The sequence below is a fragment of the Rhinopithecus roxellana genome, chromosome 1, assembly GCF_007565055.1.
Source record: "Rhinopithecus roxellana isolate Shanxi Qingling chromosome 1, ASM756505v1, whole genome shotgun sequence".
NCBI classification, from domain to species: Eukaryota; Metazoa; Chordata; class Mammalia; order Primates; family Cercopithecidae; genus Rhinopithecus; species Rhinopithecus roxellana.
This window is the reverse complement of record NC_044549.1, coordinates 56,224,376-56,252,258: the sequence shown is the minus strand read 5'-3', so window position 1 is coordinate 56,252,258 and position 27,883 is coordinate 56,224,376. Positions and strand designations below refer to the sequence as shown.

At 58.5% G+C, this 27,883-nt stretch overlaps 2 protein-coding genes across 10 annotated transcripts in view; both read left to right on the top strand.

Annotated features, from left to right (window-relative positions):
• Window positions 1–7,961, top strand: part of GNAI2 (G protein subunit alpha i2) — a 31,705-nt gene extending 23,744 nt beyond the window's left edge. For both annotated transcript variants that reach the window (XM_010369319.1, XM_010369310.2), the window contains exons 2-9: window positions 98–140; window positions 397–538; window positions 1,022–1,182; window positions 4,831–4,959; window positions 5,328–5,457; window positions 5,542–5,695; window positions 6,108–6,322; window positions 6,965–7,961. In XM_010369319.1, the coding sequence (XP_010367621.1) occupies window positions 136–140; window positions 397–538; window positions 1,022–1,182; window positions 4,831–4,959; window positions 5,328–5,457; window positions 5,542–5,695; window positions 6,108–6,298 (912 nt within the window). In that variant the 5' untranslated portion in view covers window positions 98–135 and the 3' untranslated portion in view covers window positions 6,299–6,322; window positions 6,965–7,961. The remainder of the gene's footprint in view (window positions 1–97; window positions 141–396; window positions 539–1,021; window positions 1,183–4,830; window positions 4,960–5,327; window positions 5,458–5,541; window positions 5,696–6,107; window positions 6,323–6,964) is intronic.
• A 5,947-nt stretch (window positions 7,962–13,908) lies between these two features.
• SEMA3B (semaphorin 3B) lies at window positions 13,909–26,353 on the top strand. 8 transcript variants are annotated; one of them, XM_030938253.1, is made up of 19 exons: window positions 13,909–14,226; window positions 16,480–16,501; window positions 18,369–18,557; window positions 19,333–19,490; window positions 19,644–19,706; window positions 20,100–20,219; window positions 20,298–20,391; window positions 20,580–20,699; window positions 22,484–22,629; window positions 22,721–22,832; window positions 22,930–23,014; window positions 23,098–23,242; window positions 23,546–23,765; window positions 24,026–24,117; window positions 24,197–24,238; window positions 24,487–24,644; window positions 24,748–24,803; window positions 24,893–25,032; window positions 25,486–26,353. In XM_030938253.1, the coding sequence occupies exons 3-19, from the start codon at window positions 18,449–18,451 to the stop codon at window positions 25,888–25,890; spliced, it is 2,265 nt and encodes a 754-aa protein (XP_030794113.1). In that variant the 5' UTR covers window positions 13,909–14,226; window positions 16,480–16,501; window positions 18,369–18,448; the 3' UTR covers window positions 25,891–26,353. The 8 variants fall into 8 exon arrangements, with proteins under 8 accessions (XP_030794113.1, XP_030794157.1, XP_030794069.1 ...); XM_030938297.1 differs by lacking the exon at window positions 16,480–16,501; XM_030938209.1 differs by lacking the exons at window positions 13,909–14,226; window positions 16,480–16,501 and adding an exon at window positions 16,593–16,967.
• Window positions 26,354–27,883: the final 1,530 nt, after the last annotated feature.

The following is a 27,883-nucleotide window of genomic DNA, read 5'->3' as shown; positions in this document are numbered from 1 at the left end:
AGTTCCGCCTCCTGGGCTACAGGTGTCTGGGCATTTGTTCTGTGCCTGTGGAGCCCCTCTGGGCCTGCCCCCTGACCACCTGTGCCCTCTGTTCCAGGTGCTGGGGAGTCAGGGAAGAGCACCATCGTCAAGCAGATGAAGTAAGTGCTGTCTCCCAGAGGCAGTGCCCAAATTCCAACTTCCCCTCTTCATCCTCTGGGCCTGTACTGCCCCCAACTACAGACCCAGCCAGTCTTAGCCAGGCCCAGAACCTTCTCAGAGGCAGTCACTTATCCTCAGGTCCCAGTGGGTCAGGGGCAGTTTTCCCTTCTCTGAAGCAGGTCCCAGCAGCCCCAGGCAGCTGTGGGAACTTCCAGTGCCCTGGGGACGCTAACCTTCCTGGTCCCTGGCTATCAGGATCATCCACGAGGATGGTTACTCCGAGGAGGAATGCCGGCAGTACCGGGCGGTTGTTTACAGCAACACCATCCAGTCCATCATGGCCATTGTCAAAGCCATGGGCAACCTGCAGATCGACTTTGCCGACCCCTCCAGAGCGGTATGTGCCCTCCGCCCCACCCTCTCCCACCTCCCAAAAGGTTTCAGGGTGGCTGGGTGTGGTAGCTTATGCCTATAATCCCAGCACTTTGGGAGGCTGAGCAGGTGGATCACCTGAGGTCAGGAGTTCAAGACCAGCCTGGCCAACATGGTGAAACCCCGTCTCTACTGAAAATACAAAAATTAGCCGAGCATGGTGGCACGTGCCTGTAGTCCCAGCTACTTGGGAGGCTGAAGCAGGAGAATCGCTTGAACCCAGGAGGTGGAGGATGCAGTGAGCCAAGATCGCCCCACTGCACTCTAGCCTTGGTGACAGAGCTAGACTCCATCGCAGAAAAAAGAAAAAAAAAAAAGTTTTAGGGCAAGTCTCATCCTAGGGAATCCAAGAATACCCTAGCCTGGGCCCCATTCCAGAGGTTTCCCTGCCTCTGGCAGAGTGGGGGTACATTCCTTCAACTGCCTGACCACCCGCCGCTGTGCCCAGGACGACGCCAGGCAGCTATTTGCACTGTCCTGCACCGCCGAGGAGCAAGGCGTGCTCCCCGATGACCTGTCCGGCGTCATCCGGAGGCTCTGGGCTGACCATGGTGTGCAGGCCTGCTTTGGCCGCTCAAGGGAATACCAGCTCAACGACTCAGCCGCCTAGTGAGTGCTCTGAGGGGCTGGGCAGGGCAGGGGCTGGGGGAGGACTAAAGGCTGGACTGGAGGGCCTGAGAACCCCCAGAAGGACACTGCTGGTCTTTGCTCGTGAAACCGAAGACCGTTAACCAAGGCCCTGGTGTTTTTTGGTTTGGGGGGTAGGTGGGTGACACGTTACTGAACGACCAGAAGGAATGACAGGCAGATGGCTTATACAGTACATCTCTTCCAGTTGAGTCTGATCTGTCTTGACATACGGTCTTCTAAAGAACATTTGCGGCCGGGCGCAGTGGCTCACGCCTGTAATCCCAGCACTTTGGGAGGCCGAGGTGGGCGGATCACGAGGTCAGGAGATCGAGACCATCCTGGCTAACACGGTGAACCCCGTCTCTACTAAAAGTACAAAAAACTAGCCGGGCATGATTGCGGGCGCCTGTAGTTCCAGCTACTTGGGAGACTGAGGCAGGAGAATGGCATGAACCCAGGAGGCAGAGCTTGCAGTGAGTGGAGACCGTGCCACTGCACTCCAATCTGGGCAACAGAGCGAGATTCTGTCTCAAAAAAACAAAAAGAAGGCCGGGCGCGGTGGCTCATGCCTGTAATCCCAGCACTTTGGGAGGCCGAGGCGGGTGGATCATGAGGTCAGGAGATTGAGACCATCCTGGCAAACACGGTGAAACCCCGTCTCTACTAAAAAGACAAAAAAAAAAAAAAATTAGCGCCGGGCGCGGTGGCTCAAGCCTGTAATCCCAGCACTTTGGGAGGCCGAGACGGGCGGATCACGAGGTCAGGAGATCGAGACCATCCTGGCTAACACGGTGAAACCCCGTCTCTACTAAAAAAATGCAAAAAACTAGCCGGGCGAGGTGGCAGGCGCCTGTAGTCCTGGCTACTCGGGAGGCTGAGGCAGGAGAATGGCGTAAACCCGGGAGGCGGAGCTTGTAGTGAGCTGAGATCCAGCCACTGCACTTCAGCCTGGGCGACAGAGCGAGACTCCGTCTCAAAAAAAAAAAAAAAAAAAAAATTAGCCAGGCGTGGTGGTGGACGCCTGTAGTTCCAGCTTCTCGGGAGGCTGAGGCAGGAGAATGGCGTGAACCCAGGAGGCGGAGCTTGCAGTGAGCTAAGATAGTGCCACTGCACTCCAACCTGGGTGACAGAGCGAGACTCCATCTCAAAAAAAAAAAAAAAAGAACATTTGCTGCCACCTGTTCTGTGCCAGGCCCTGTGCAAGTCTTCAAGGACACAGTGATGAGTGGAGCAAAGTCCCCATGCAGTGACAATTTAGGATGTTAGTGAAAAGGTAGAGGTGGGGTTGGCCCAAAAGCAGGATTCTGAGCTCTAAAGGAGAGTCAACCAGGGGAGGAGTGGATGAGGGGATTCCAGGCAGGGGCATAGCATGTGCAGCATCCTCGGGGTGGTGGAGAGCTGGCTGTGCTTGAACATAGGCTGTGGAGGCTGGCTGGCGGGGGCCACAGGGGAAGAAGTTATCTGGGAGGTGACAGGTGTGTGTGTAGGTCAGAGTCCCTGGACCTCAGCTCTGACCCTCGCTGGCTCTGGGCTGAACCCAGGACTCAGCTGAGGAATTACAAGGGGTCCCAGCAATCCCAGAGGCATGACAGGTCTGCACCCTTTCCACAGTTCTGAACTCCTTCCCTGTAGTATCTGTCATGTACTCGGACTGGTGGAGGGTGCTGAGGAACCCACGGGGAACAGGACAGACAGGCTGATAGCCATTGAGGATGGCTGCAGGGGACATCCACAGGCTTTGGATGGTGTCACCAGATAGGCTGCTGTCCCTGTACTCTAGCCTTCCCTGATCTCTGCTTAAGCCAATCCCCTCTGTCTGGAACACCCTTTTGCTCCTATTGTTCATCCAATCCTGAGCCCACCCAGAGGGTGGATTTCAGCAAGGGTGGGTGGGAGTAGGAGGGTCCTAAGCCCTGTCCCAGCCACATGAACAGCCTCCTCCTACCCTCCTTACATGGCCTGAATGCTCTTGTGAATAGGTACCCCCTACAGGAGCTGTGGAGTCACAGTCAAATGCTGTGGGGGCCCCCAGGCCTCACCACTGCCCCTCCCTGAGATCTCTGGCCCAGCCACCAGCGAGCTTGGCGGTCAGAGCAGCAGGGACCTTGGTGCCCGTGATACTCAAAGGGAGCAGGGATAGAGCCATCTCCAGGCCACCTCCCGCTTCTCCATCATTCTCTTGCTTCATTCTCCAGACATTAGGCACCCACTGTGTGCCCAGCACAGTTTTGGGAGTGAACACGGGCTCTGCTCTCCCAGGCAGGTTTATGCCTTGACAGTCCCCCCCAGGGATGAGTTGCGGATTGGAACACCACAGGAAGCAGGGCTCCTCCAGCCCCTCTTCACAGCAACCCTCCAAGACTGCAGCGAGGCAGGGGGTCCCTGGGGCGAACCCACCTGTTGGGGAAAAGGGAGAGGCTGGTGTGGAATGCACCATGGTGCCTCCACATTGAGGGCTCTGGCAGAAGGGGGCGGGGCGTGGTATGCGGGTCACAGCACATGCGTCTTGGTTCCCCATGGCCCTTCCTGTTTTTCTGTTTTGTCCCTGCTACTCTGAGATCATTTCCCTCTGGCCTGGTTTGGCCTGGTTGCTGGTGGGAGCCAAGGGCCGGCCCCAGCAGCCTTGCCCCAGGAATAAGAAGTCGGCTCTGGGCAGCAGCCCGGAGGCCTCGGACCAGCCTCCGGGGCATGGCAGGGATATTGAGGCAGGCAGCAGAGGTAGGACCCTGCAGGGGTAGCCTTGATACTAATTAAGGGAACCTGGTAATGAGGAGCCCCTGGGACCCCAGCCAAGCAGGTGTCTGTGCCCTCCCCCTGAGGAGCCCAGATTTCATTGGGTACTGGACAAAGAGTCCACTGGGCCTGGCAGGCCCTAAACTGTCCAGCACCACATTGAGGGACCGCACCAGGCTGCTCTGCGGCTAGTGCCGTAATTGCGCCCATCCTGAATCCTTCACTGAAGGACTAATTTGCCTCCTCCCACCCTCTTTGCCTATAGCCCCAACATCCTGGATCCTGTCCGAGGCAGGCCTGGCTCAGACCCTGGGTACTAGATCTTGGCTGGCTAGCTGTCCACAGAGCTGCACCTCCTCCCATTCCCATTCTACAGGTGGGAGGCTGGGGGCTCTGAGTTCAGGTTTCTTCATTTGAGCAATGAGGTAATGCAGGTAGGGGTTAAAGAAGCAAGGGCTGTGCCTAGGCTGGGCGCGGTGGCTCACGCCTATAATCCCAGCACTTTGGGAGGCCGAGGTGGGTGGATCACCTGAGGTCGAGAGATCAAGACCGTTCTGGTCAACATGGTGAAACCCCATCTCCACTAAAAATACAAAAATTAACTGGGCTTGGTGGCTCGTGCCTGTAGTCACAGCTACTCAGGAGGCTGAGGCAGGAGAATCGCTTGAACCTGGAAGGCGGAGGTTGCAGTGAGCCAAGGTCAGGCCACTGCACTCCAGCCTGGCAACAAAGTGACACTCTGTCTCAAAAAAAAAAAGAAAGAAAAAGGGAAAAAAGCAAGGGCTGTGCCTGAGAAATGGCATGGGAGGGAAGGGACCTCTTCCAGCTGGCCCAGGGTCCAGGTAAGGTGGCCCCATGTTGGCCCCCACTGACCCTCCCACCCCCCACCGCCAGCTACCTGAATGACCTGGAGCGCATTGCACAGAGTGACTACATCCCCACGCAGCAAGATGTGTTACGGACCCGCGTAAAGACCACGGGGATCGTGGAGACACACTTCACCTTCAAGGACCTACACTTCAAGTGAGCAAGCATATAAACAGGTGGGAGGGGCAGGACCTGCCAGCCTTTGGGGTAGCAGAGGTAGGGGCTGGTCCAGGATCCCTCAGCCCCACTGAGGTTTTGCAAGGCTCACATGTTCTGGGCAAGCACATCCTCACCACCTAGTGAACCAGCAGTCAGGATCCATGCCACCTCTGCCAGCTGCTCACAGCCTCTGCTGCTCCTGCCTGATGTGGCTGCAGCCTGCCTGCTGTCCAAGCCCCAGGCCCAGAACCAGGGATGAGGTGGGCAAGTGTGGATGATTCCAGATGTCAGCCAACCTGGGAAATGGGGCAGAAAGCCTCCCCCAGCACTCCCTTCCTGGAGCTAAAGTGATCCTATATCTGCAGGATGTTTGATGTGGGTGGTCAGCGGTCTGAGCGGAAGAAGTGGATCCACTGCTTTGAGGGCGTCACAGCCATCATCTTCTGCGTAGCCTTGAGCGCCTATGACTTGGTGCTAGCTGAGGACGAGGAGATGGTGAGAGGCTGAGAGAATGCTGCAGGTGGAGGCAGCGGGCTTAGGGAGTGATGGCTAGTGTTGACCTCGCTATTCTGCCCCTAGAACCGCATGCATGAGAGCATGAAGCTATTTGACAGCATCTGCAACAACAAGTGGTTCACAGACACGTCCATCATCCTCTTCCTCAACAAGAAGGACCTGTTCGAAGAGAAGATCACACACAGTCCCCTGACCATCTGCTTCCCTGAGTACACAGGTGTGGGGACTGTGGGGACAGGGCCTCCAGAGGGTTGCTGCTTGTCCCCAGTAGCCCCTGGTGACCAGGTGGCCCTCAGGCGCCCCCCACTGGACGGAAGTGTAACCTTAGAACATTTGCAGGGGCTGGTGCCTCACTTAGGCTTGTATAGTTATGTGTGCACATGTGGAGCCCTTAACACACTCAAGCATGTACCCCTGAACATGTGCACCTGGGCATCCTCCTTCACACAGTAGGGTACCCCTTTGCACATCTGGCATGTATGGGCAGCCACACACATTGTCATATTGTGCACATGTGTACACAGGTTGTATGCCTGGCCATCCACACGCACAGACCCTTGCTGCACATATAGGATGGGGCCTGCCTGCCACACATGCAACACAAGTCTTCACCATTTTCTCTTCCCCAGGGGCCAACAAGTATGATGAGGCAGCCAGCTACATCCAGAGTAAGTTTGAGGACCTGAATAAGCGCAAAGACACCAAGGAGATCTACACGCACTTCACGTGCGCCACCGACACCAAGAACGTGCAGTTCGTGTTTGACGCCGTCACCGACGTCATCATCAAGAACAACCTGAAGGACTGCGGCCTCTTCTGAGGGGCAGCGGGGCCTGGCGGGATGGTGAGCCAGAGGGGCTGTGGCAGGGAGCTGGGGAAGAACTAAGCGGGCCTGGAGCCCCAGCAGGGGGTTCTGGGGGTGGGAAGGGGGGTGAACCTGGGGGGGGAGGGGCAATAGGTGACCAGGGGACAAGGGAGGAGGAGGCACAGGGTGTGAATCAGGAGGTCAAGTGAGTGGGGTGCAGGGCATGGAGGAAGTCATACAAGCAGGCCCAGCCCAGTGGTCCAGACAGAAGGGCCTGGCCTTGCCCTGGGACAGAACCAGAGGCCATTCTGATGTTCCCTAGAGAAATCTCACCTCCTCACCCACCAGGCCATTGGCCGAGCCTGGGCCAGCGGACCCCAGCCCTCCTGCCCACTACCACCAGCTCTGTGCACACCTCCAGCTCTTGCCCTCCAACCTGTCTGAGCTTCCTGGGCTTAGGCTGGCCCCACTGGCCCCGGTGGAGGTGGGGATGACTCTCCCAGTGCCACAGACTCCCCTCCCCCATGTAACCCAGCAACAGAAACTGGCTCCTGGGCGGCAACTGTGTCCCTGGTAACAAATCGGTAGGAAAAATGGAGAAGGGTCATTGTCGAGGGAGGTGGGGGACAGGCACATCCTGGCTGCTTCCCGATCCATGCTCTGCTTTCCCCCCACCTCCAGGGCCACCGCCAACTCTGTACCCCCCAACCCTTGAAGAAGATGGGGGCAAGAAGACCACGCTCCCCGCCTGTTCCCCCGGCCGCTTTTCTCCTCTTTCCTCTCTTTGTTCTCAGCTCCCCCTATCCCCTCAGCTCCAGATGTAGGGGAGGGGTTGCCATGGGCCTCCCTGTTTGAAGCCTGCCCTTGTCTGAGGTGCTGGTAATGGCCATGGTACCCCCTTTCTGGGCATCTGTTCTGGTTTTTAACCATTGTCTTTTTCTGTGATGGGGGAGAGGGGACATGCTGAGTCTCCCAAGGCTGTGTCTGGAGGGGCCCCTGCTTCTCCAGCCTGGACCCCCAGCTTTGCCCAACACCAGCCCCTGCCCCAGCCCAAGTCCAGATGTTTACAGGGAGCCTCCTCCTGCCCAGTCCCCCTACCCCCCAGCCGCTCGGAGGCCCCAAAGGAAAAAGCACAAGAAGCGTGAGACGCCACCATTCCTGGAGACCACAGTCCACCTACTCATTCTCGTAGCTTTTTAAAAAAAAAAAAAATGAAAGTAAAGGAAAAAAAAAAAAAACTGCAAATCTAGAAAACTTTTTAGAGAAAAACTATTTAAAACTATCAGATCCTGACCAGCAACCCCTTCAGCCCCCCTTCCAAGTGACTCCGTGCCTTGAGTGTGTCTGCGTGTTTACACCCGTCCCTCTGCTGGCCGCCCCTGTGCGAGCCGCAACCCTGCCCTGCCCTCCACAGAATTGGGTTCCAAGGGCTGTTCCAGACAACTGCCAACGTCACTGAGGACCCTGCCCCAGCGGTCCTGGGCCCAGGCTCCATTAACCTAAAATGTAGCTCCCTAGCGCTAACCTAGGAACCGCCGCTGCCTGCTGGGGGGCCACACCCCTCATTCCCTTGTCCCAGGCCCGGGGCCTTCAGCGTTGAACACTTCCTTGCTTTTTTCACATGTTTTATGGAATTGTTCACCTGGTTTGAAATAATAAAATGTAGAAAGAAAAAAAATACCGAGAACTGATGGGTATTCGCTCCCAGGGGCAGAGGCCCCGGCTACGGTGTGCCAAAGTGATGGTGGTCTTAACCTCCGTCCTCAACCTGGCCCTGACTCAGCTTTCCTGGCCGTCCTGGAGCCCGAAGCTCTGGGCTTCATTTCTCCCACCTGGACTAGGCAGCATACATGTGGGGGCCATGTGTCCCCACCTTCCCAGCACTCTGCAGCTTTGGGTCTCGGGCAGCTGGACTGGCTTCTAAGGGAACTGTTGTAAGGTGCTCTTCCACACCGGGAGCAGGAGGGGTGTCCGGCACGTCTCTAACGCGGAAGGAGAAAGTGACTTACGACTTGGGTACCAAAGCCCGGAGAGTGTGCGTTGCCAAGGCCACACAGCCAGGTGGGCCGCATGCAGTCCTGGCTTGACTAAACAGAAGGCCAGTAGGGGCCTTGAGACATTCTGAAAGGTCCCTGCCCCAGAGGGCCCCCGTCAAACCTGAAGGGTAGTGACAGGCCCCGTATTACCATGTGATGGTTGCCACAGGCTGGGCCTGGGGGCTGCAGATCATTGAAGATGGAAAGCTCCCTGAGGCTGTGGGAAGGGCCCGCGGGTTGCTGGGGAAGGGAACTGCAGATGACAAGGCTGTTGATGCTTGTGGGGCGGGCCCTGAGTGCCATCGCGGCGCCTGGACTTTCTCCCAGGGGCAGCAGGAGCAGCCGCGGCCTGAACGTGGTCGGGGCGGGCTGGGGGAAAAGCCGGCCTCGACAGGGTGGGGCTCCGGGGTTAACGCCTCCGCCTCCGGCCGCCAGGGGGCGCCGCCGCCCGCGCTCGGCCCTGTCTGGCTGGTCACGGAGGCTGACGTCAGCGGGTCCCGCGGAGGCCGCTGGACACAAAGGCAGCTTTGTGAGGCGGCGACGGCTCCGCGGCCACCCCGAGACAGAGCTGCCTGGGCAGGGGGCGGGCCAGGGTCGGCGCCGCGGAGGCGGGGAGGAGGGAGGGAGGGTTGAGCCAGAGCCCCGGGACCCCGCCCCCGCACACCTGCCAGTGCCCAGTACCTTCGGCCCCGGGCACTGGCAGGAGATGAGAGGCTGCTGCCGCCTGGTCGGAAGGACATCGGCGACCCCCAGGCCCGGTCCCCACCCCTGCCTGCGAGGGCCAACGACACGGAGAACAGGATCCCGCGCCCAACCCCGGTCCCCCGCCTTCTTTCAGAGGCCAAGGCCTGGACCCCGCTGAGCCGCAGATGTGCAAGCAGGAGCATCAGAGCCCTGATGCCCGCCCAGCAGGAAGCGGGCGGAAGATGGTTCCTTCCTTCTGTCCTGAGGGGGAACCCTGCACAGAGGGACCATTGAGGGACTGGCATTGTCTGCCTAACTCACCCAGTGCCTCCCTCCCTGGGTGGGCCATGCGGGGCCCTGGCAGGATCGCCCTGGTGCCGTCTTGGCAGTGGGTCTGGGTGGGATCCTGGGAGCAGGGCTTCCCTGAGTGCAGACAGCTAGGCCTCCACCTGCCCTGGCCTCCCACCCAGGCTCAGATTTCCAGGGCATAAGGCTCTATTGTCCCAGCACTGGTGGAGGCGGCCTGTCAATTCAGCCTTGTGTTTAGTGGTTGGGAAATTCCCAGCTATAGGGGGCTGCAGGCAAGAACGGGCTGCCCAGGTGTCCTGCACCCCAACTGAAGGGACTCCATGAGGTTGGCTCCTGGGCATCCCCTGCTGCCCGGAGCTGTCCCAGGCTGGACCTCAGCCATTCATCAACCCTCAGGAGCAGTTGGGTGAGGAACACCAGAAATTCAATGCTCACTGGCCCTGCATCTCCAGAGCCCTCCCAGCCTAAGAAGCCCCATCTTTCTGTCTCCACCCATGGGCAGCTGCAGCTGTGAGGCCCAGGACCCTTAGCAGGACATGCAGAGCTGGGCAGGGACCCAGGCTCATGCTCCCGGCATGGGGTGGGTTGTCTCCCCATGAAGCTGATCTGCCTCCCAGAGGGCCTGGTCCATTTGAAATAATTGCTCTGGCTACTGATGTGGTGGGAACTTTGGTATTTTTACCCATTTGTGGGGTGGGGGAGCAGCTGGGAAGAGAGAGGCAAGCTTTCAGAGTCAGAGAGGCCTGAGAGAGGAGAGTAAAGGGAAATTCTGTGAGGAAGAGCCAGTCAGGCTGCCTCTCTGTAGTTCCCCAGGCCTAGACACCCCCCATCCCATCCCCTGTCCCAGCAGATAGGTGCAGACCCGGATGCCAGTTGCAGAAGAGGGAAAGGGTCCTCTCCAGGGTTACAGCAGGGATCACTGAGGCTGCAGGGGCTGCCAAGACCTGGAAGAAGTCCCATGTTCCAGGGAGCCCCATGGCTTCTGATGTCAGGAAAACTTAGTTGTCTCAGTTCCCTAGAATCATTTCACCCCACCCCACCCCAAACTGAGTGCCAAACCAGTTGGGTGGAGAATACAAGCCCTGACTCTAGCTGCCTGATCAGTGGCATGGCCAGCCAAGTCCTAACGACCCTGGGAATCAGGGAGGAGGCAAGGATAAGACTACAGCATTGTTTGGCTGAGTTCTGGGTCTGGCCCCACTCCCCAGAACTGACCCCAATCTCTGGGCCTGCTGCCCTAAAAAGAGACCCTGGGGCTGGGCACGGTGGCTCCCGCCTGTAATCCTAGCACTTTGGGAGGCCGAGGCGGGCAGCTCACCTGAGGTCAGGCGTTCAAGACCAGCCTGGTCAACATGGTGAAACCCCGTCTCTACTAAAATACAAAAATTATCCGGGCATGATGGTGGGTGCCTGTAATCTCAGCTACTCAGGATAATCGCCTGAACCCGGGAGACGGTGGTTGCAGTGAGCCAAGATCGTGCCACTACATTTCAGCCTGTGGGGCTGAATGAGACTCTGTCTCAAAAAAAAAAAAAAAAAAAAAGGAGACCCTGGCTGTGTAGCGGCTCATGCCTGTAATCCCCAGCATTTTGCGAGGCCAAGGCAGGAGGATCACTTGAGGCCAAAAGTTTGAGACCAGCCTGGGCAACATAACAAGACCCCTTCTCTTAAAAACAAAAGATTCTAGCGGTCCTCATCTCTACCATGGACTACCAGAGGGAAGGCAGCACCTCTCATCACCCAGGGGGATGGCCTCTAGTCAGCTGGGGTATGTATGCAGGTGTGTGGCAGCAAATGTGTCCATGCCTGCCACCCACTCAGCCCTTAGTCACACGGTGATGGGCACTAATATCCAAGAGGAGCAGAAGTCAAGGCCATGGGTCCTTTTCTCCCCTTGCCAGAGATGCAGCCCCACAGCCCCTGATAATCTTGTTGGGAGAAAAATCAGAGTTTGACATCTCATCCCATTGCCTTCTGCTTTCTGACTTCACTGAGGTCAGGGTCGTCAAGGCCTGGGGGACTGGGACAGGGTTAAGGGGTGTCCATTCTCCATCCATCCTCCAACCCCATGGAGACTTAGCATGCCTAGGAAGGTGGAAGGGCTTCCTATGGGCACACCATCTCCTGCCTCCCTGTGCCTGTCCTCCGCTGGGTCCTGGGGTCACCAGTGATTGTAGCCCCTGTTGCTTCCCCCACAGTGGGGAACCCAGAGCCCTGCCCAGAGGCTTGAACCTGACACCACAGGTCTGGAATTACACAGAAGACGGGTGACAGCCAGGTGGATCATGAACGGTGAGGAGTCCAGCAGGTGACAAGGGGAAGGGTCTAAAGGGTGAAGGGCACAGCGCAAACAAAGTCTTGGCAACAAAAGAGCTAATGCATCCCAGAAACGGGGCAGGTGGAGCACTGGAAGACTGGCCCCCACCAAGATACAGAGAGTGGTCCTGTGGCCCTGGTGTGGTGGCCCAGGCCTATAATCCCAACACTTTGGGAGGCTGAGGCAGGTGGATAACTTGAACCCAGGAGTTCATGATCAGCCTGGGCAACATAGTGAGACCTCCATCTTTTTTTTTTTTTTTTTTTTTTTTTTTGAGACGGAGTCTTGCTCTGTCACCCAGGCTGGAGTGCGGTGGCCGGATCTCAGCTCACTGCAAGCTCCGCCCCGGGGGTTCACGCCATTCTCCTGCCTCAGCCTCCCGAGTAGCTGGGACTACAGGCGCCCGCCACCTCGCCCGGCTAGTTTTTTGTATTTTTTAGTAGAGACGGGGTTTCACCGTGTTAGCCAGGATGGTCTCGATCTCCTGACCTCGTGATCCGCCCGTCTCGGCCTCCCAAAGTGCTGGGATTACAGGCTTGAGCCACCACGCCCGGCCGAGACCTCCATCTTTACAAAAAATACAAAAATTAACTGTGTGTTGTGGTGTGTGCCTGTAGTCCCAGCTCCTCGGGTGGCTGAAGTGGGAGGATCACTTGAGTTTAGGAGTTCAGGAGGCTGCTGTGAGCCATGATCCTGCCACTGCACTCCAGTCTGGTGACAAAGCAAGATCCTCTCTAAGAAAGAAAAGAAGAAAGAAAGAGAAAGAAAGGAAGGAAGGAAGGAAGGAAGGAAGGAAGGAAGGAAGGAAGGAAGGAAGGAAGGAAGGAAGGAAGGAAGGAAGGAAGGAAGGAAGGAAGGAAGGAAGGAAGGAAGGAAGGAAGAAAGAAAGAAAAGAAAAAAAAAGAGAGTGGCCCAGTGAATGCCAGGCTAAGAGCCTGCAATCCTACCAAACTTCAACAAGCTCTCCGAGTCAGGGGTCAGGGACAGGGTCCTGCAGAGGGGAGGCATGGGGAGAGAAGTGGCAGAATGACCCCAGGGATACAGCCTGGGGGAGGGTAAAGCGGTCAGTGCTTGTCCTAAGACAGACAAAAGGTAGGGGCTCTCAGGAGGGTAGGCTTGGTAGTGCCAGGGGTGGGTTGGGGCCTTGGGAAGTGAGAAGACTGAGGACTCTTCACCCAGGGGAGGGAGGGAGCTTCGAGTAGAACCCTGGGCACAGGGGTCAGACGGTTTAGGAAGTAATTGTACTGCGGTGGCCGGGAGCAGTGACTCACGCCTGTAAACCCAGCACTTTGGGAGGCCAAGGCAGGAGGATTGCTTGAGCCCAGGAGTTCAAGACCAGCCTGGGCAACATGACAAAACCTCATCTCTACCAAAAAAAAATAACAATAATACAAAAAAATTAGCCAGGCATGGTGGCGCATGCCTGTAGTCCCAGCTACTTGGGAGGCTGAGGTGGAAGGCTGAAGTTGCCGTGAGCCATGATCCTACCACTGCACTCCAGCCTGGGTGACAAAGCAAGATCCTGTCTCAAAAAAAAAAAAAAAGTACTGGGGTGAGGAGCACAACAAAAGGGGAAAAGAGCTGAGCCTGAGAAGGGGCCTTGTTCAGCTGGGATGGAAGAGGCAGCAGTGGAGTGTTTCTCTGAGGCCTTCATAGGCCTGGGTGCCCAAGATGCCCAGAGCTAAGGTGGCAGCAAGAGTGCATACCTGTGGTACCCCCACTGTGTGCCAGACCTGCCTGGGCGCTGTCTGTAGCTGCAGAGAAGATGAGAGGTGCAGACTCCAGCTAGGGAGTCAACCCCGCCTCCTGCTGGACTAACAAGGGGGCTGATCCCTGGGGCTGACTCCAGACTCCCCAGCCCTCCCCAGAGCATTCACAGCCCCCTACCCAGCACTCCTGGGAGGCTCTCCCCTAGCCAGTTAGGAGAATGCAGTATTTATGTGAATGTCTGTTCATGAGTGCAGTGTGCCCTCAGAGTTCACTTTCCAGCATTCCTGGCACAGCCCCCTCCACCCTGCCGGGCTTGGGAGGAGGGAGGGAGAGGGAGGCCCCGCCCCCAGCCCCCTCTCCTCCCACCCCTCCCTGCTGGGCAATGAGGAAAACAGGAGTGAGGGAAGAGCTGCGATGTGGCTGGTCGGGGGGGCTCCCGCATCCCAGAGGGGCTGACCTCAGCCTGGGAGGAATGTGCAGGGGGGGAGGGCAGGGGTGGGGCGGGTGGGGGTAGGGCCACGGCCAAAGGCCCAGAGTTCTTGGTAGCCCCTCCCTCAGCACCTCCATCTCAGTTCTGACAGGACCCTCAGAAGGGAAGGGGAACAGGAAAGGAGGGGAGGAGCTTATCCTTCAAAAAAGGTGGGCCAGGGTCCCCTGGGAATGTGGAGACCAGGCTGGGGTGAGGACATGCCTGCAGATGCTTCCCCAGGAGATGCCCCTGGGGCGGGGCCTTAGAGTGTCTGGGAAGTTAGCCTCAGGTGATGATCCTATGGCCGCCCACGCCTGTCCCTACTGTGCCTAAGTCCTCTGGGCAGCATGACCTGGTTTCTACGTGGCCAGAACAAGGAAGAGTTCATTGGAGCCACCAGCCCTGATGACTAAAGCAGGTATGAGTGGGGCGCCCAAGATCCCATCCAGCCCAGGCTGCACTGAGAGGGTTGCCACAGCCTTCCTCAGATGGGTATCCCACACCAACCACACCACCCGGAGTCCAGGCATGTGCAAAGGGGCAGGCCCAGCTGGTGGCCAGGGGTGGGGAGGCAGGTGCTGAGATTTGGCACAATCCAGGTTTTTCCAGAAGGAAAAGCCAAGGCTGTGGCAGGCCGTGCACTGACAGGCAGCCCCAGAGTAAGAACCCAGACAGGCCTCTGTCGCTAGAAGCTCTCTCAAAAGAGAGAGGCCCAGGCCGGGCGCGGTGGCTCAAGCCTGTAATCCCAGCACTTTGGGAGGCCGAGACGGGCGGATCACGAGGTCAGGAGATCGAGACCATCCTGGCTAACACGGTGAAACCCCGTCTCTACTAAAAATACAAAAACTAGCCGGGTGAGGTGGCGGGCGCCTGTAGTCCCAGCTACTCGGGAGGCTGAGGCAGGAGAATGGCGTAAACCCGGGAGGCGGAGCTTGCAGTGAGCTGAGATCCGGCCACTGCACTCCAGACCGGGCAACAGAGGGAGACTCTGCCTCAAAAAAAAAAAAAAAAAAAAAAAAAAAAAAAAAAAAAAAAAAAGAGAGAGGCCCAGGGCAGGAGGACAGGCGGGGAAAGGGACCCCAGCTGCCTCCCCTGGTTTGCCCCATTCTGTTGAGACTCAGGCCCAGGCTGCCTGATTGTAGAATCCTCGAGGAGCTCCAGCCCCTAGTGTGATCCACAGGCAGTGACCCTGCTCCTGGAATGCTGGCCTCCATGGGGGCCCCTACCCATGGCCTGGCACACTGGACCTGGGGCTGAGGAACGGAAAGGAGACCATGTGGAATCAGGGACAACTTGGCCTCCCATCCCTGGGGACCTCCATTCCTACTCAAGGGAGGGTACACATCTAGAGGACAGAGGACAGGGCACAGCACTCAGTGGGGACAGAGATAGCCCAGTCCTTTTGGCTGGGGGTTGAATCCCAGGCCTTTGGAAAGATAATGGTGGGGGGTGGTCCTGGTCCCGGTTCCCAGAGTGAATGCAGGCTAGTGGAGGAAAGTGCAGGGTGATGAAATGGAGACCGGGCCCCTGGGCCTGGAAAACATGGCAGTGAGGGCCTATGGGTGCACAGTGGGAGTGGATGGGGGCCTCTGAGGTACTTGCTGATCCTGGCTGCTTGGGTGGAAAGCTGTAAACAGCCAAAGAATGTTGTTTGCTTGCATGGGGCCAGGAGAGCCTGCCCAGGTCCAAGGCTAGAGGCACCTACTCCCGGAGTGGGAAAAGGCCGCATCCAGGAAGCCCACGGGCCCACGCAGGGATCTGTCCTTCCATTTGCCCTCCTGAAGGGCCTTGCGGCTCTCATTGGCCCCTGTTATTCACTTGCCAGCTGGCCAGGCCAGGCCAGGTACACCAGGTCCTCAGGCTCAGGAAGGAGAGCATGGCCCCACTTCCACTTCCAGGAGACCTGCTCCCACCTCTGTCCCTGCTTGGCTGGAGGCATCCAGGGCTGGGCAACAAAGCTGCAACACTTAGAATGCCCACACTGCCCCATCAGCCTTGGGAGGTGGTAGGAAAATGCCTTTTTTGGGGATGGAAAGATCAAAGCCCATTCTCAAGCCCTGGTATATTCACTCAGGTGGACTTGAGGGCTCCACTCTGCCACTATCAACATACAGTCCCTCAGAGAAGTACCCCTCATGCTACAAATGGGGCATGTTCACCAGACTAAGCTTCAGGAAAAGACCCCAAGTCATTCCCAACTGAGGCTCCGAGGTACAGGAGCTCCATCCTGTCTGTAAAACTCCCTCAGGTTTCGGCTCTGGGTTTGGTGGGGGTTGTTCCACCTCCAACTTAGAAAGAGAGGTCAGAGGAAGGGAGGTCATAGGCCGCCCCCAACCTCTTAGCAGAGATGCAGAGCTACCTGTCCAGGATGGGGGACTCCAGATGGGCCCCGCCCTGTGGTGCAGAAGTGAGATTTGCTGCTCCTCCTGGATCTGCCCTTCTCCTGCCCTCCTCTCCCTCCCCGATCTGGCTGTTGTGGAAGAAGCCACTGCTGGTCAGGTCGCTGAAGTACTAAGTGGCCCAAGTGGTGAGGAAGGACCGGGACTGGGTCCCAAGGGCCCATCCGACCTCCAGTTGAGAGCCCCTCCCCTGACCTCTGGCTGCCCGCCCACCCCAGCCGGTCCCTGGGAACTGAGGTGGCAGCTGAGCTCCCCATTATCTCTCCCCACAGCTTCCCACCTGTGGAGGGACAGGTGAGATATTGGAGTCCCCGGGTGGTGCCCCCACCCAGTGATTCCCTTTGCCTGCTGATCCCCTGGAGCTGGGGTTTCTTCCTCCCTTGCCTTGGCTGGCCACCTGGCTTCTGGGACCACCACCTGGGGCACACTTCTGCCTTAAGACCCAATAGGGGAGGGGTTGTCCCTACCAGCCCCTCCCTTGTGCCCATTCCACTCCCGCCTGGCCGCCTTCTCCAGCCGGTCCCGGCTGCCTGCCCGTCACCCGATCCGCCCTCTAAACTTTACGGCACAGCGCGTGGGGCGGTGGCTGGCCTGGTGGGGGCGGGGGCTGCTCCTTAAAGGAGCCGTCAGAGGGTCCCCTGCAGCCCCAGGGTGGGAAGGGGCCAGAGTGGAGAGGTGCCGCTTCGGGAGTCCTTGGTGGAGTGTGAGAAGGCAGCTGGTGGTGGCCTGGAAGACCTCTAGAACCTGAGAAGAGGCAGTGGCAAGTGTCAGCGGGGGGAAGGAGGGAGGTGGGGGTCCTGGCCTGGGACGGGGCCAGGAGCTGGGCAGGAGTGTGGGTGGAGGGGCCTGGAACCTGCCCCAGCAGCCGCTCCACTTGCTTAATCCCACCTGGAACCTTGCCCCACTCCCTGGGCTCCTGTGTCCAGCACCTGCCCAGCTGGCCCCTGGGAAGGAGGGTGGGCATGGCAGCCAGGTCTTTGCCCCAGCTGAGGGCCCGGGGGAGGTGTCTGGCTCCTAGAGTGAAGCAGCTCAAAGATGGGGAAACCTCAAGGGTTGAGAGAAGTGAAGGGAGAGGCTCAGAGAGGCTGTGGAGGCGCTGAGAGGGAAGGCCAGCTCAGCGAGGCCAGGAGGCTGGGGCACAAGTGAAGGGCTGCCTCACCTTGCCCCTCTTTGATTCCTCAGGGGTGTGGAGAGACAGCCCTCAAGCTCAGATGCAGAGGCTGCTTCAGCTGGGTTGGGAGCAGTCCCCAAGTCAGAGGCTGAGGCTTCTGCCAAGGTCCTGGGTCTCCTGGGTGGCACTTCTCCCTCAGAGGAATGGAGTGATTGATGCTGCAGTTGGATTTGCTCACTTGCATGCCCGGAGACATGTCCACCCTTATGGGTGCACACGTTTGCACATGCACAAATGTGCAACACATCTGTGCACAAAATATGCACGTACCGCACATATGTACTGCATAGATTGCATAGTGCCACATGCATGTGCATACCAACCCATATCCACACATGTGCAATATGCCACTATATATTTGCACATAGACATGTAAACATGTGCATACACATGTGCATACACACTACACACATGCACACATCACAAGGGGACACTCGGAAACACATTCACATTCACAGGCACCCACACCCTTGACTCCAGCCTCAAAAGTGTCTTTGCGTTTTTCTGCGGGACTATGGGGACACTGCCACCTCCAGAGGCCTGACCCGCTCCTGTCACTCTCACTCTTTTGACTGGCTTGTTTTGCTCATTGCACTTGGCACCCTCTGCATCCATCCTTGTTGGTGCTCTGTCCTCTCTCACGTGGGGACCTTGCCTATGTCTCCCAGTATCCCTCCTCCCAGGCCGAGGGTGGCATGAAGTGGGTGCGCATTGTGAATTAATGTCTGTGAGTGTGTATACAAGAGGGGAGGTTACTGGGAAGGGTGACGTGGTGAGGCAGCCTGCCAGTGCAGGGTGACCCTAAGGGTGTGCCCAGTGGCGTGGGTGTGTCTGTGATTGTGGCCAGGCGGGGCACCCTCGGAGGGGAGGGTTCGGAAGTGGAATGTGACCCCCCAGCCTCTTTCCCCTAGGGGCTGTAATCTGATCCCTGGGGACTCCCCCTCCCTAGCCTCCCGCCCTCGCCTTCTCTGCCGACTCCTTCTCTTCCAGATCCTGGGGCAGAGTCCAGGGCAACTCAAGGCTCCTCCACACACACACCCGCTGAACCCTGAGCGCCCCGAGCTGCTGAGATGGGGCGGGCCGGGGCCGCCGCCATGATCCCGGGCCTGGCCCTGCTCTGGGCAGTGGGGCTGGGGGGTGCCGCCCCCAGCCCCCCACGCCTTCGGCTCTCCTTCCAAGGTAGGTGCACCTGGCAGGCAGGAGGGCCCAGCTTGAGGTGGGCAGGAAAGGGTCCCGGTATGGCCAGGGGGCTCTGTGTTGGCTGTTGCCCCATGTGCATGCCTGTCACTAGACTCTGGTGGGATTAGTGGCACTCTCAGGCCACCTCCAGTTAACCCTGTCTGGGCCTCAGCCCCCAGCCTCTGCCCACATTCTCTTCGTGCTTTCTCAGGAAGACCCCTCCTGTCCCCATAGCAACAGACCTTGTCTCTGTTCCATTCAGTAACCCCAACAAGGCGATACTCCTTCAGCAGAGCAACAGAGAAGTCAGAGCCCCCTTCTCATGCCTCCTGTACAGGAAGGTGGCTCCTGGGCAATGGCAGTGAATAGGCAGTTCTGCTGAGCTCAGGCTGGTGGTGGAGTGGCAGGAAAGGAACTCTCAGCCTGACTTTTGGGAGTTGGGGGTCTGGCCATCCCTGCATGCCAGTCTCCCCCAGGACTCTGGTGTCCATAAGCCTGGCCTCCCAGTGTGCCTGCCTGGAGATACCACCTGTCTGAGCGTGCCCAAGTTCAACCTGCCTTCCTCTTCCTGGGGGGTGTACCACCTCCCCTGGCAGCTCCACACGTGCACCTGGGTGGGCTTGGGTTTGCGTGTGTAAACTCACACACATGTAAACTCACATGTATACAGGCCAGGTCCTAAGGACAACCTTGGCCCATAGAGTCACCACCAGGCAAGACCTGGGGGAGGCTTCCAGCATGTCTGGTGAGTCCTCAGCAGTGTCCTGCCCTGCAGAGCTCCAGGCCTGGCATGGTCTCCAGACTTTCAGCCTGGAGCGAACCTGCTGCTACGAGGCCTTGCTGGTGGATGAGGAGCGTGGACGCCTGTTTGTGGGTGCCGAGAACCATGTGGCCTCCCTCAGCCTGGACAACATCAGCAAGCGGGCCAAGAAGGTGCCAGGGACCCCCAACCCCGGCACTGCCCAGGGAAGGAGCCCTAGGACCCCACTCCAGCCTACCTCGAGAGACTCAGAGGAATGGGCTCCCTGAGGTAGAGAATATCCCAAGTCTCTGACCTGTGTCCCCTCTCCCCCAACCTCCCCATAGCTGGCCTGGCCGGCCCCTGTGGAATGGCGAGAGGAGTGCAACTGGGCAGGGAAGGACATTGGTGTGAGTGCTGGCTGTCCGGGCTGGGAGTGGGGAGGGTCAGCCCCTCACCCCAGAGACAGGGCAGGGCTAAAACAGAGGCCTGCCTGTTCTGGCTGGGATGAGGGCAGGGAGGTCGAGGTGGCTGAGGTCTGGGGGTGGTGAGTCAGGGTTGGGGCTCGTGTAATTCTTCTAGGGGGCCTCTGAGTCATGGAGGCTTTGCAGGCCTGTGCTTCCCCAGACGCCCACCCTGGTGAGGCCTGGGCTGGTCAGCAAGGGCCCCCAGTTCCCTGTGGCCCATGTTAGTACTTGCCTGGGTCAATGCGAGAGAGAGGGAGGGGTGAGGATGCCACTGGTGAGCTGGGACCTCTTAAGGCCATATCCCTGGGGGAAACCTCACACCTCCAACCCTACTAGACTGAGTGCATGAACTTTGTGAAGTTGCTGCACGCCTACAACCACACCCACTTGCTGGCCTGTGGCACGGGAGCCTTCCACCCAACATGTGCCTTTGTGGAAGTGGGCCACCGGGCAGAGGTAAGGCCATATCTAGGCAGGGAGGGAGGTCAGGAGGGTAAGAAGGGCCTGGTAGTCACAACTTGCCACACCTCCCAGGAGCCCGTGCTCCGGCTGGACCCAGGAAGGATAGAGGACGGCAAGGGGAAGAGTCCTTACGACCCTAGGCATCGGGCTGCCTCCGTGCTGGTGGGTGAGTCCAAGGGCTAAGGCCCCAACAGAATCCCTTAGAAACTGCCGAACCTCACAAAGTCCCAAGACCCCAAGAGCTCCAGGGATTCCCCCATAGCCTCACTGACTCCCTGAGAACTCCCAGAGCTCCCCAGGCCTTCCTGCCCCAACAGCCTCCGCTTGGCTGAGCAGCCCTTGCTCTGTCTGTAGGGGAGGAGCTATACTCAGGGGTGGCAGCAGACCTCATGGGCCGAGACTTTACCATCTTTCGCAGCCTGGGCCAACGTCCGAGTCTCCGAACAGAGCCACACGACTCCCGCTGGCTCAATGGTGAGAGGCTGGTGGGGTTGGTGGGAGGAGGCCGTCACCCTCCCACAGGGCAGGTGCCAAGCAAGGCCCATAAAGTAAGTGAGCAGTGGGTGTGGCCAGGTCTTACCAAATACCCTCCTTAATCAGGCACTGGTGTCACAGAGACAGATACGACAGGTATGACTGTGACCTCTGAGTTCACAGATCACATACATGATAAGATCAAGTCCAATGGCCATGAGGCCAGAGACAAGGGAGGAAGTGAAAAGGAGACTGGGTGGGTGGAGGGGGTTGGGTAAAGGAAGCCGCTGTACTGAGGGGAGTATGAGCTAATTCCCAAGCACAAGAGAGCCAGCCAGCAAAATTCAGGGATGAGCATTCCAGGCAGAGGGAGCAACTAGTGCAAAGGCCTGGATGCAGGAACAAGCAAAGGAATAGACTTGCAGAGCTAGTAATGATAAGGGGGCCTGGACTGTCAGGGGCCAGAGTTATTTATTCTAAGAGCCATGGGGGCTGGGCACAGTGACTTGTGCCTGTAATCCCAGCACTTTGGGAGGTGAGGCAGACAGATTGCTTGAAGACAGGAGTTTCATACCAGCCTGGGTTACAAAGCAAGACCCTGTCTCTGCAAAAAAGAAAATAAAATTAGCTGGGGGCAGTGGCATGCACACACCTAGTAGTCCTGGCTAGTCAGGAGGCTGAGATGGAAGGATCACTTGAGCCCAGGAGTTGGAGGCTGCAGTGAGCATGATGCTGCCACTGCAGAACAGAGCAGACTCTGTCTCTAAATAAAATAAAAATTAAATAAGGACTAGGGGCTGGTGGGCGCAGTGGCTCACACCTGTAATCCCAGCACTTCGGGAGACTGAGGCAGGCAAATAGCTTGAGGCCAGGAGTTTGAGACTAACCTGGCCAACATGGTGAAACCCTGTCTCTAGTAAAAAATACAAAAATTGGCCAGGTGCAGTGGTGTGCACCTGTAATCCCAGCACTTTGGGAGGCCGGGGCGGGCGGATCACCTGAGGTCAGGAATTTGAGACCAGCCTGGCCAACATGGTGAAACCCCGTCTCTACTAAATATACAAAAATTAGCCGGGCGTGGTGGTGTGTGTCTGTAATCCCAGCTACTCAGGAGGCTGAGGCAGGCGAATGACTCGAACCCAGGAGGCTGAGTTTGCAGTGAGTGGAGACTGTGCCACTGCACTCCAGCCTGGGCGATAGAGCGAGACTTTGTCTCAAAAAATAAAATAAAATAAAATTAGCCCGGTGTAGTGGTGGGCTGTGTCTGTAATCTCAGCTACTGGGGAGGCTGAGATTGCAGTGAGCCGAGATCCAGCAGTCCAGCCTAGGCGACAGAGCAAGACAGTCTCAAAAAATAATAATAATACAATAAAAAGGGACCCAGCAGAAGGATTTGAAGCAGGAGTGGGGAGCATCTGGTTATGCTAGGGAGGGCGATTCATGAGTGAAGGTGAAACCAGATTACCTCATCTCCCTCCTACCCAAGCCTAAGGTGCTGGGCGACTCTGTGGGGCGCGATCAGAGGCTAGCCGGGCTTCCCGCCTGGGCCGCCAGGTAGCCACGGTCTCTGCTGCCCCCTCGCGGCTGCTTCTTGCCTCGCAGGCCCTGATTCTTTGGATTCGGTCGGCGCAGAGCGCCAACTGGACGTGGTCCTAGAGGTTGGGTGGTCAGACACTGTGATCCCGTGTGCTGTGCCCGCGCTACGGGAAGGGGAAGCAGCGCGTGGGTCTCGTATCAGGAGGCGAGGCCAGGACCCGCTGACCCATGCCTCCTGCCGCGGTCAGAGCCCAAGTTTGTCAAGGTATTTTGGATCCCGGAGAGCGAGAACCCAGACGACGACAAAATCTACTTCTTCTTTCGTGAGACGGCGGTAGAGGCGGCGCCGGCACTGGGACGCCTGTCCGTGTCCCGCGTTGGCCAGATTTGCCGGGTGAGGAGTCCCTGGGCCACACCCGGCGACCCTGCCCCTACCCCTTTGCCAGCCCTGATCTCGCCCTCATCCCCTCTGATCGTCCCGGCAGAACGACGTGGGCGGCCAGCGCAGCCTGGTCAACAAGTGGACGACGTTTCTGAAGGCGCGGCTGGTGTGCTCAGTGCCGGGCGTCGAGGGCGACACCCACTTCGATCAGCTCCGTGAGTGCGGGAGTGGGTATGAGGTTGGGGAGGGGGGCAGCGGTGCAGACTCCAGGAGCCCCCGCTGCAGCGGGGCTGTGCGCCCTACCCCAGCTAGGCCCGTTCCCCGCAGAGGATGTGTTTCTGTTGTCCTCGCGGGACCACCGGACCCCGCTGCTCTATGCTGTCTTCTCCACGTCCAGGTGAGGGGCGGGAGGTAGGGAGCCCCCGAGCAGGCCGCTGGGTTCCACCGGGCCCCTCACCCCGCCCTGGTCTTCTCCTCCAGCAGCATCTTCCAGGGTTCTGCAGTGTGCGTGTACAGCATGAACGACGTGCGCCGGGCCTTCCTGGGACCCTTTGCACACAAGGAGGGGCCCATGCACCAGTGGGTGTCATACCAGGGTCGCGTCCCCTACCCGCGGCCAGGCATGGTTCGTAGCCCAGGAACTTTTGCTACAACCCACTTCAAAGCCTCAAGGGTTTGAGAACTTGGCCTGGGGTCTTCTTGGTAAATGTGCTTTCTTCGTTTAGTTATGGGTGGGAAAACCTTTCCATAAGACAAAGCTTGTTTCCCGCCTCTGACTTCCCAGGGCAAGGCTGAATCTCCTCTCTAATTCTCAGGGCAGGGTTCTGTCCCCATCCCCCTTCATGTTCCCAGAGGCTTGGCATGGAGGGCCGCCTATCAAGCCCCCATATCTATATCCCTACTGTACCTCTCTTCCCCCCACCCCCAGTGCCCCAGCAAGACCTTTGGCACCTTCAGTTCCACCAAGGACTTCCCCGACGATGTCATCCAGTTTGCGCGGAACCACCCCCTCATGTACAACTCTGTCCTGCCCATTGGGGGGCGCCCTCTTTTCCTACAAGTTGGAGCCAATTACACCTTCACTCAAATTGCCACGGACCGGGTTGCAGCCGCTGACGGACACTATGACGTCCTCTTCATTGGCACAGGTCAGGGTCCCTCCACGGCGACCCCCAGGATCCCATCCAGGCCCTGTGGGCTGCTAGTGGAAGCTCTCCCTGTTCAGTCCCATCTCCACATCCTTTCCCAGGCTGTGTCTCCACCTTCTGGAAGCTGCCCAACCCACACTCTTCCAGTCCACACTCTTCACAACCCAAATATGCTGAGGGTAGAAGCCTCAAAGGCGAGGAGACCCTATCTTCAGCTGTCCGGGAGCACCAATGGTCATTACCCCTTCTCATTCCTGCAGACGCTGGCACGGTGCTGAAGGTGATCTCGGTCCCCAAAGGCAGTAGGCCCAGCGCAGAGGGGCTGCTCCTGGAAGAGCTGCACGTGTTTGAGGTGAGGCCTCGCCCCCAGTCGCCTGGGACCCCTCCACACCCCACTAAGCCCTGACCCCGTCGCCCCTCCTCCCTCTCAGGATTCGGCCGCTGTCACCAGCATGCAAATCTCCTCCAAGAGGGTGAGTGACCAGGATGGGGGTGGGGGTGGGATGGACTGAGCTTGTGCCTGGAGTGTCCTAAGCCTCTGGCCCCTCTTGGTAGTTCGCAGTCCCGCGTTTCAGTACAGGCTCTGGCTTTGCTAGACTGTGTGACCTGAGGCGTAAGACCTCAGTGTTCCCATCTGTCGAGTGGGAGAAGGGATCCCTGACCGATGGGAGGCAGGCATGGGGTCGCCCTCGGTCAGCCCAGAGCCCCTCGTGCCCCCTAGCACCAGCTGTACATAGCCTCGCGGAGCGCGGTGGCCCAGATCGCGTTGCACCGCTGCGCTGCCCACGGCCGCGTCTGCGCCGAATGCTGTCTGGCGCGTGACCCCTACTGCGCCTGGGACGGGGTCGCGTGCACGCGCTTCCAGCCCAGTGTCAAGAGGTGGGCGGGGTCGGGGTTGGGCCGCCGGGAGGGAGGCGAAGGGTCTTTCACTGCCTGGGGCTGAAAGAAGAAGGGCTCATGGAAGATCCGATGTTCCCCACAGGCGGTTCCGGCGGCAAGACGTAAGGAATGGCGACCCCAGTACGCTGTGCTCCGGAGGTGAGTCTCCCAGCTGTCCCTACCCTCAGCCCCAGAAGACGCCCCACCTTCCCTGCCTTGCCTAAATCTGACGTTCTTCTCGCCCCAAGACTCGTCTCGTCCCGCGCTGCTGGAACACAAAGTGTTCGGCGTGGAGGGCAGCAGCGCCTTTCTCGAGTGTGAGCCCCGCTCGCTGCAGGCGCGCGTGGAGTGGACTTTCCAGCGCGCAGGGGTGACAGCCCATACCCAGGTGAGCCTTACTCCACCCTCCCTGCCAGGCTCCTGTCCCACCCCCTGCATCCGGGAGAAGCCCCGCCCTACCCAACGAAGCCCCGCTCAACCAGACCCACTCCCCGCCCCGTCGTTTGGTCCCTCACCTGCACTCCACAAGCTGCGGAGGCCCCATTGCTTCCAACCGGGCTCCTGACCCGTCTCCCCTGAATTCGGGAGAAGACCCGCCCTCCACCTGCCCATTGAGATCCCTGACCTACCCCCCACGTTCATGTAAACCGCGCCTCGTTCGGATTCTCCCTTGAAGACCACCAACTCCCAAACACTCAGCCTTTAAATGTGCGCCCGGGGGCACCCCTTTCCCGCCCCACCTCGGTTCCCAATGACTCTTTGCTTCTTCCGTCGCGTGCTAGGGCCCGGAAGCCCTGTTCCCCGCCCGACACCCCCGCCTCACGCTGCCCCCCGCCCGCAGGTGCTGGCACAGGAGCGCACCGAGCGCACCGCCCGGGGACTACTGCTTCGCAGGCTGCGGCGCCGGGACTCGGGCGTGTACTTGTGCGCTGCAGTCGAGCAGGGCTTTACGCAACCGCTGCGTCGCCTGTCGCTGCACGTGTTGAGTGCTACGCAGGCCGAACGGCTGGCGGGGGCCGAGGAGGCTGCGCCCGCCGCGCCGCCGGGCCCCAAACTCTGGTACCGGGACTTTCTGCAGCTGGTGGAGCCGGGCGGCGGTGGCAGCGCGAACTCCCTGCGCATGTGTCGCCCACAGCCTGCGCTGCAGTCACTGCCCCCGGAGTCGCGGAGGAAGGGCCGTAACCGGCGGACCCACGCTCCTGAGCCACGCGCTGAGCGGGGGCCGCGCAGCGCAACGCACTGGTGACCGGACTGTCCCCACGCCGGGAACCAAGCAGAATACAGGCGGGAGAGGAGCCAGACAGACCCTGAAAAGACAGACGGGTTGGGGCCGGGCACATTGGGAGTCCCAGGCCGACGGAGACACCAACCGACAGGCCCTGGCTGAGGGCAGCTGCGCGGGCTTATTTATTAACAGGATAACCCTTGAATGTAGCAGCCCCAGGAAGGGTGGCACAGGCCGGGCGCAGGATTCAGCCGGGAGGGAAGGGACGGGGAAGCTGGGCTCCAGAGCAACGTCCAGGGCCGAGGAAGTGCCTGGAGTGCCCACCCTGGGGGACAGACCCCACCTCCTTGGGTAATGAGCAGTGAGCAGAAAACTGTGAACAGGCTGGGCTGTTGGCGGTGGGGCAAGGCAGGCCGACTGTACTAAAGTAACGCAATAAACGCATTATCAGCCAAAACTGGAATGGCCCCAGCAGACAACCCCAGTTCTAGGCCTTGCTATGTGGTCTTGGGCACCTTCCTGGCGGTGTCAGGGCCTGAGTTTCTCCTGTCCAAAGTTGCCTGGTGAGGATTAAAGGTGGTTCCGGTCAGGTGCGGTGGCTCACGCCTGTAATCCCAACAATTCGGGAGGCCAAGGCGGGCGGATCAGGAGGTCAGGAGATGGAAACTATCCTGGCTAACACGGTGAAACCCCGTCTCTACTAAAAATACAAAAAAATTAGCCTGGCATGGGGGCACGCGCCTGTAATCCTAGCTACTTGGGAGGCTGAGGCAGGAGAATCACTTGAACCCAGGAGGTGGAGGTTGCAATGAGCCTAGATGTCACCCCTGCACTCCAGCCTGGGACAGAGTGAGACTCCTCAAAAAAAAAAAAAAAAAAAAAGAAAAGTAAAAAGTGGTTCCACATGACTGAATAGGTTCTGTAGGGCCTTTGGGAATAGTGACACGCAGGGCACATTGTGCATAATATAACTTCAGGACTAAGTGCTACGAAGAAAATAAAACTGGGCCAGGCACGGTGACTCACTTCTGTAATCCCAGCATTTTGGGAGGCTGAGGCAGTCGGATCACGAGGTCAGGAGTTCAAGACCAGCCTGACCAACATGGTGAAACCCCCATCTCTACTAAAACTACAAAAATTAGGTGGGTGTGGTGGCACGCGCCTTTAATCCCAGCTACTCAGGAGGCTGAGGCAGGAGAATTGCTTGAACCAGGGAGGCAGAGGTTGCAGTGAGCCGAGATCGCCCCACTGCACTCCTGCCTGGGCAACAAAGCGAGACTCCGTTTCAAAAAAAGAAAAGAAAAGAAAACTGGGTGATGTGGAAAATAATGTATGTGGCTGGGCGTGGTGGCTCACGCCTGTGATCCCAGCACTTTGGGAGGCTGAGGTGGGCGGATCATGAGGTCAGGAGATCGAGACTATCCTGGCTAACACGGTGAAACCCAGTCTCTAGTAAAAATACAAAAAATTAACCAGGTGTGGTGGTGGGCGCCTGTAGTCCCAGCTACTCAGGAGGCTAAGTCAGGAGAATGGCATGAACCTGGGAGGCGGAGCTTGCAGTGAGCCGAGATCACGCCACTGCACTCCAGCCTGGCCGACAGAGCAAGACTGTCTCAAAAAAAAAAAAAAAAAAAAAAAAAAAGGAATGTATGCAGAAGGTCTCACTGAGGGGGTGACATTTGAGCTCCCTGACAAGAAGGGGCCCACCACAGGGCTATCTGGGAGCAGAGCATTCCAGGAGGGAACAGCCACCACCAAGCCCCTGAGGTGGTAACAAGCTTGTTAACTTTGAGGAACATCAGGGAGGCCAGTGTGAGACAGCAGAGTGACAGGTTTGAGGTGTGTAGGAAGTAGAGCCCACAGTCTTGCTTTGCCCCCACTGGGAAGGAAGGGCACAGGGATCCAACCACAGAGGGAAAGCTGGAAGCTGGACCACCTCCTCCCTTCAAGGTAAGCAGTAATGTGCATCCTTACACAACCTTATGCGACCTGTCTGCCCTTGTCGAGATGGGAG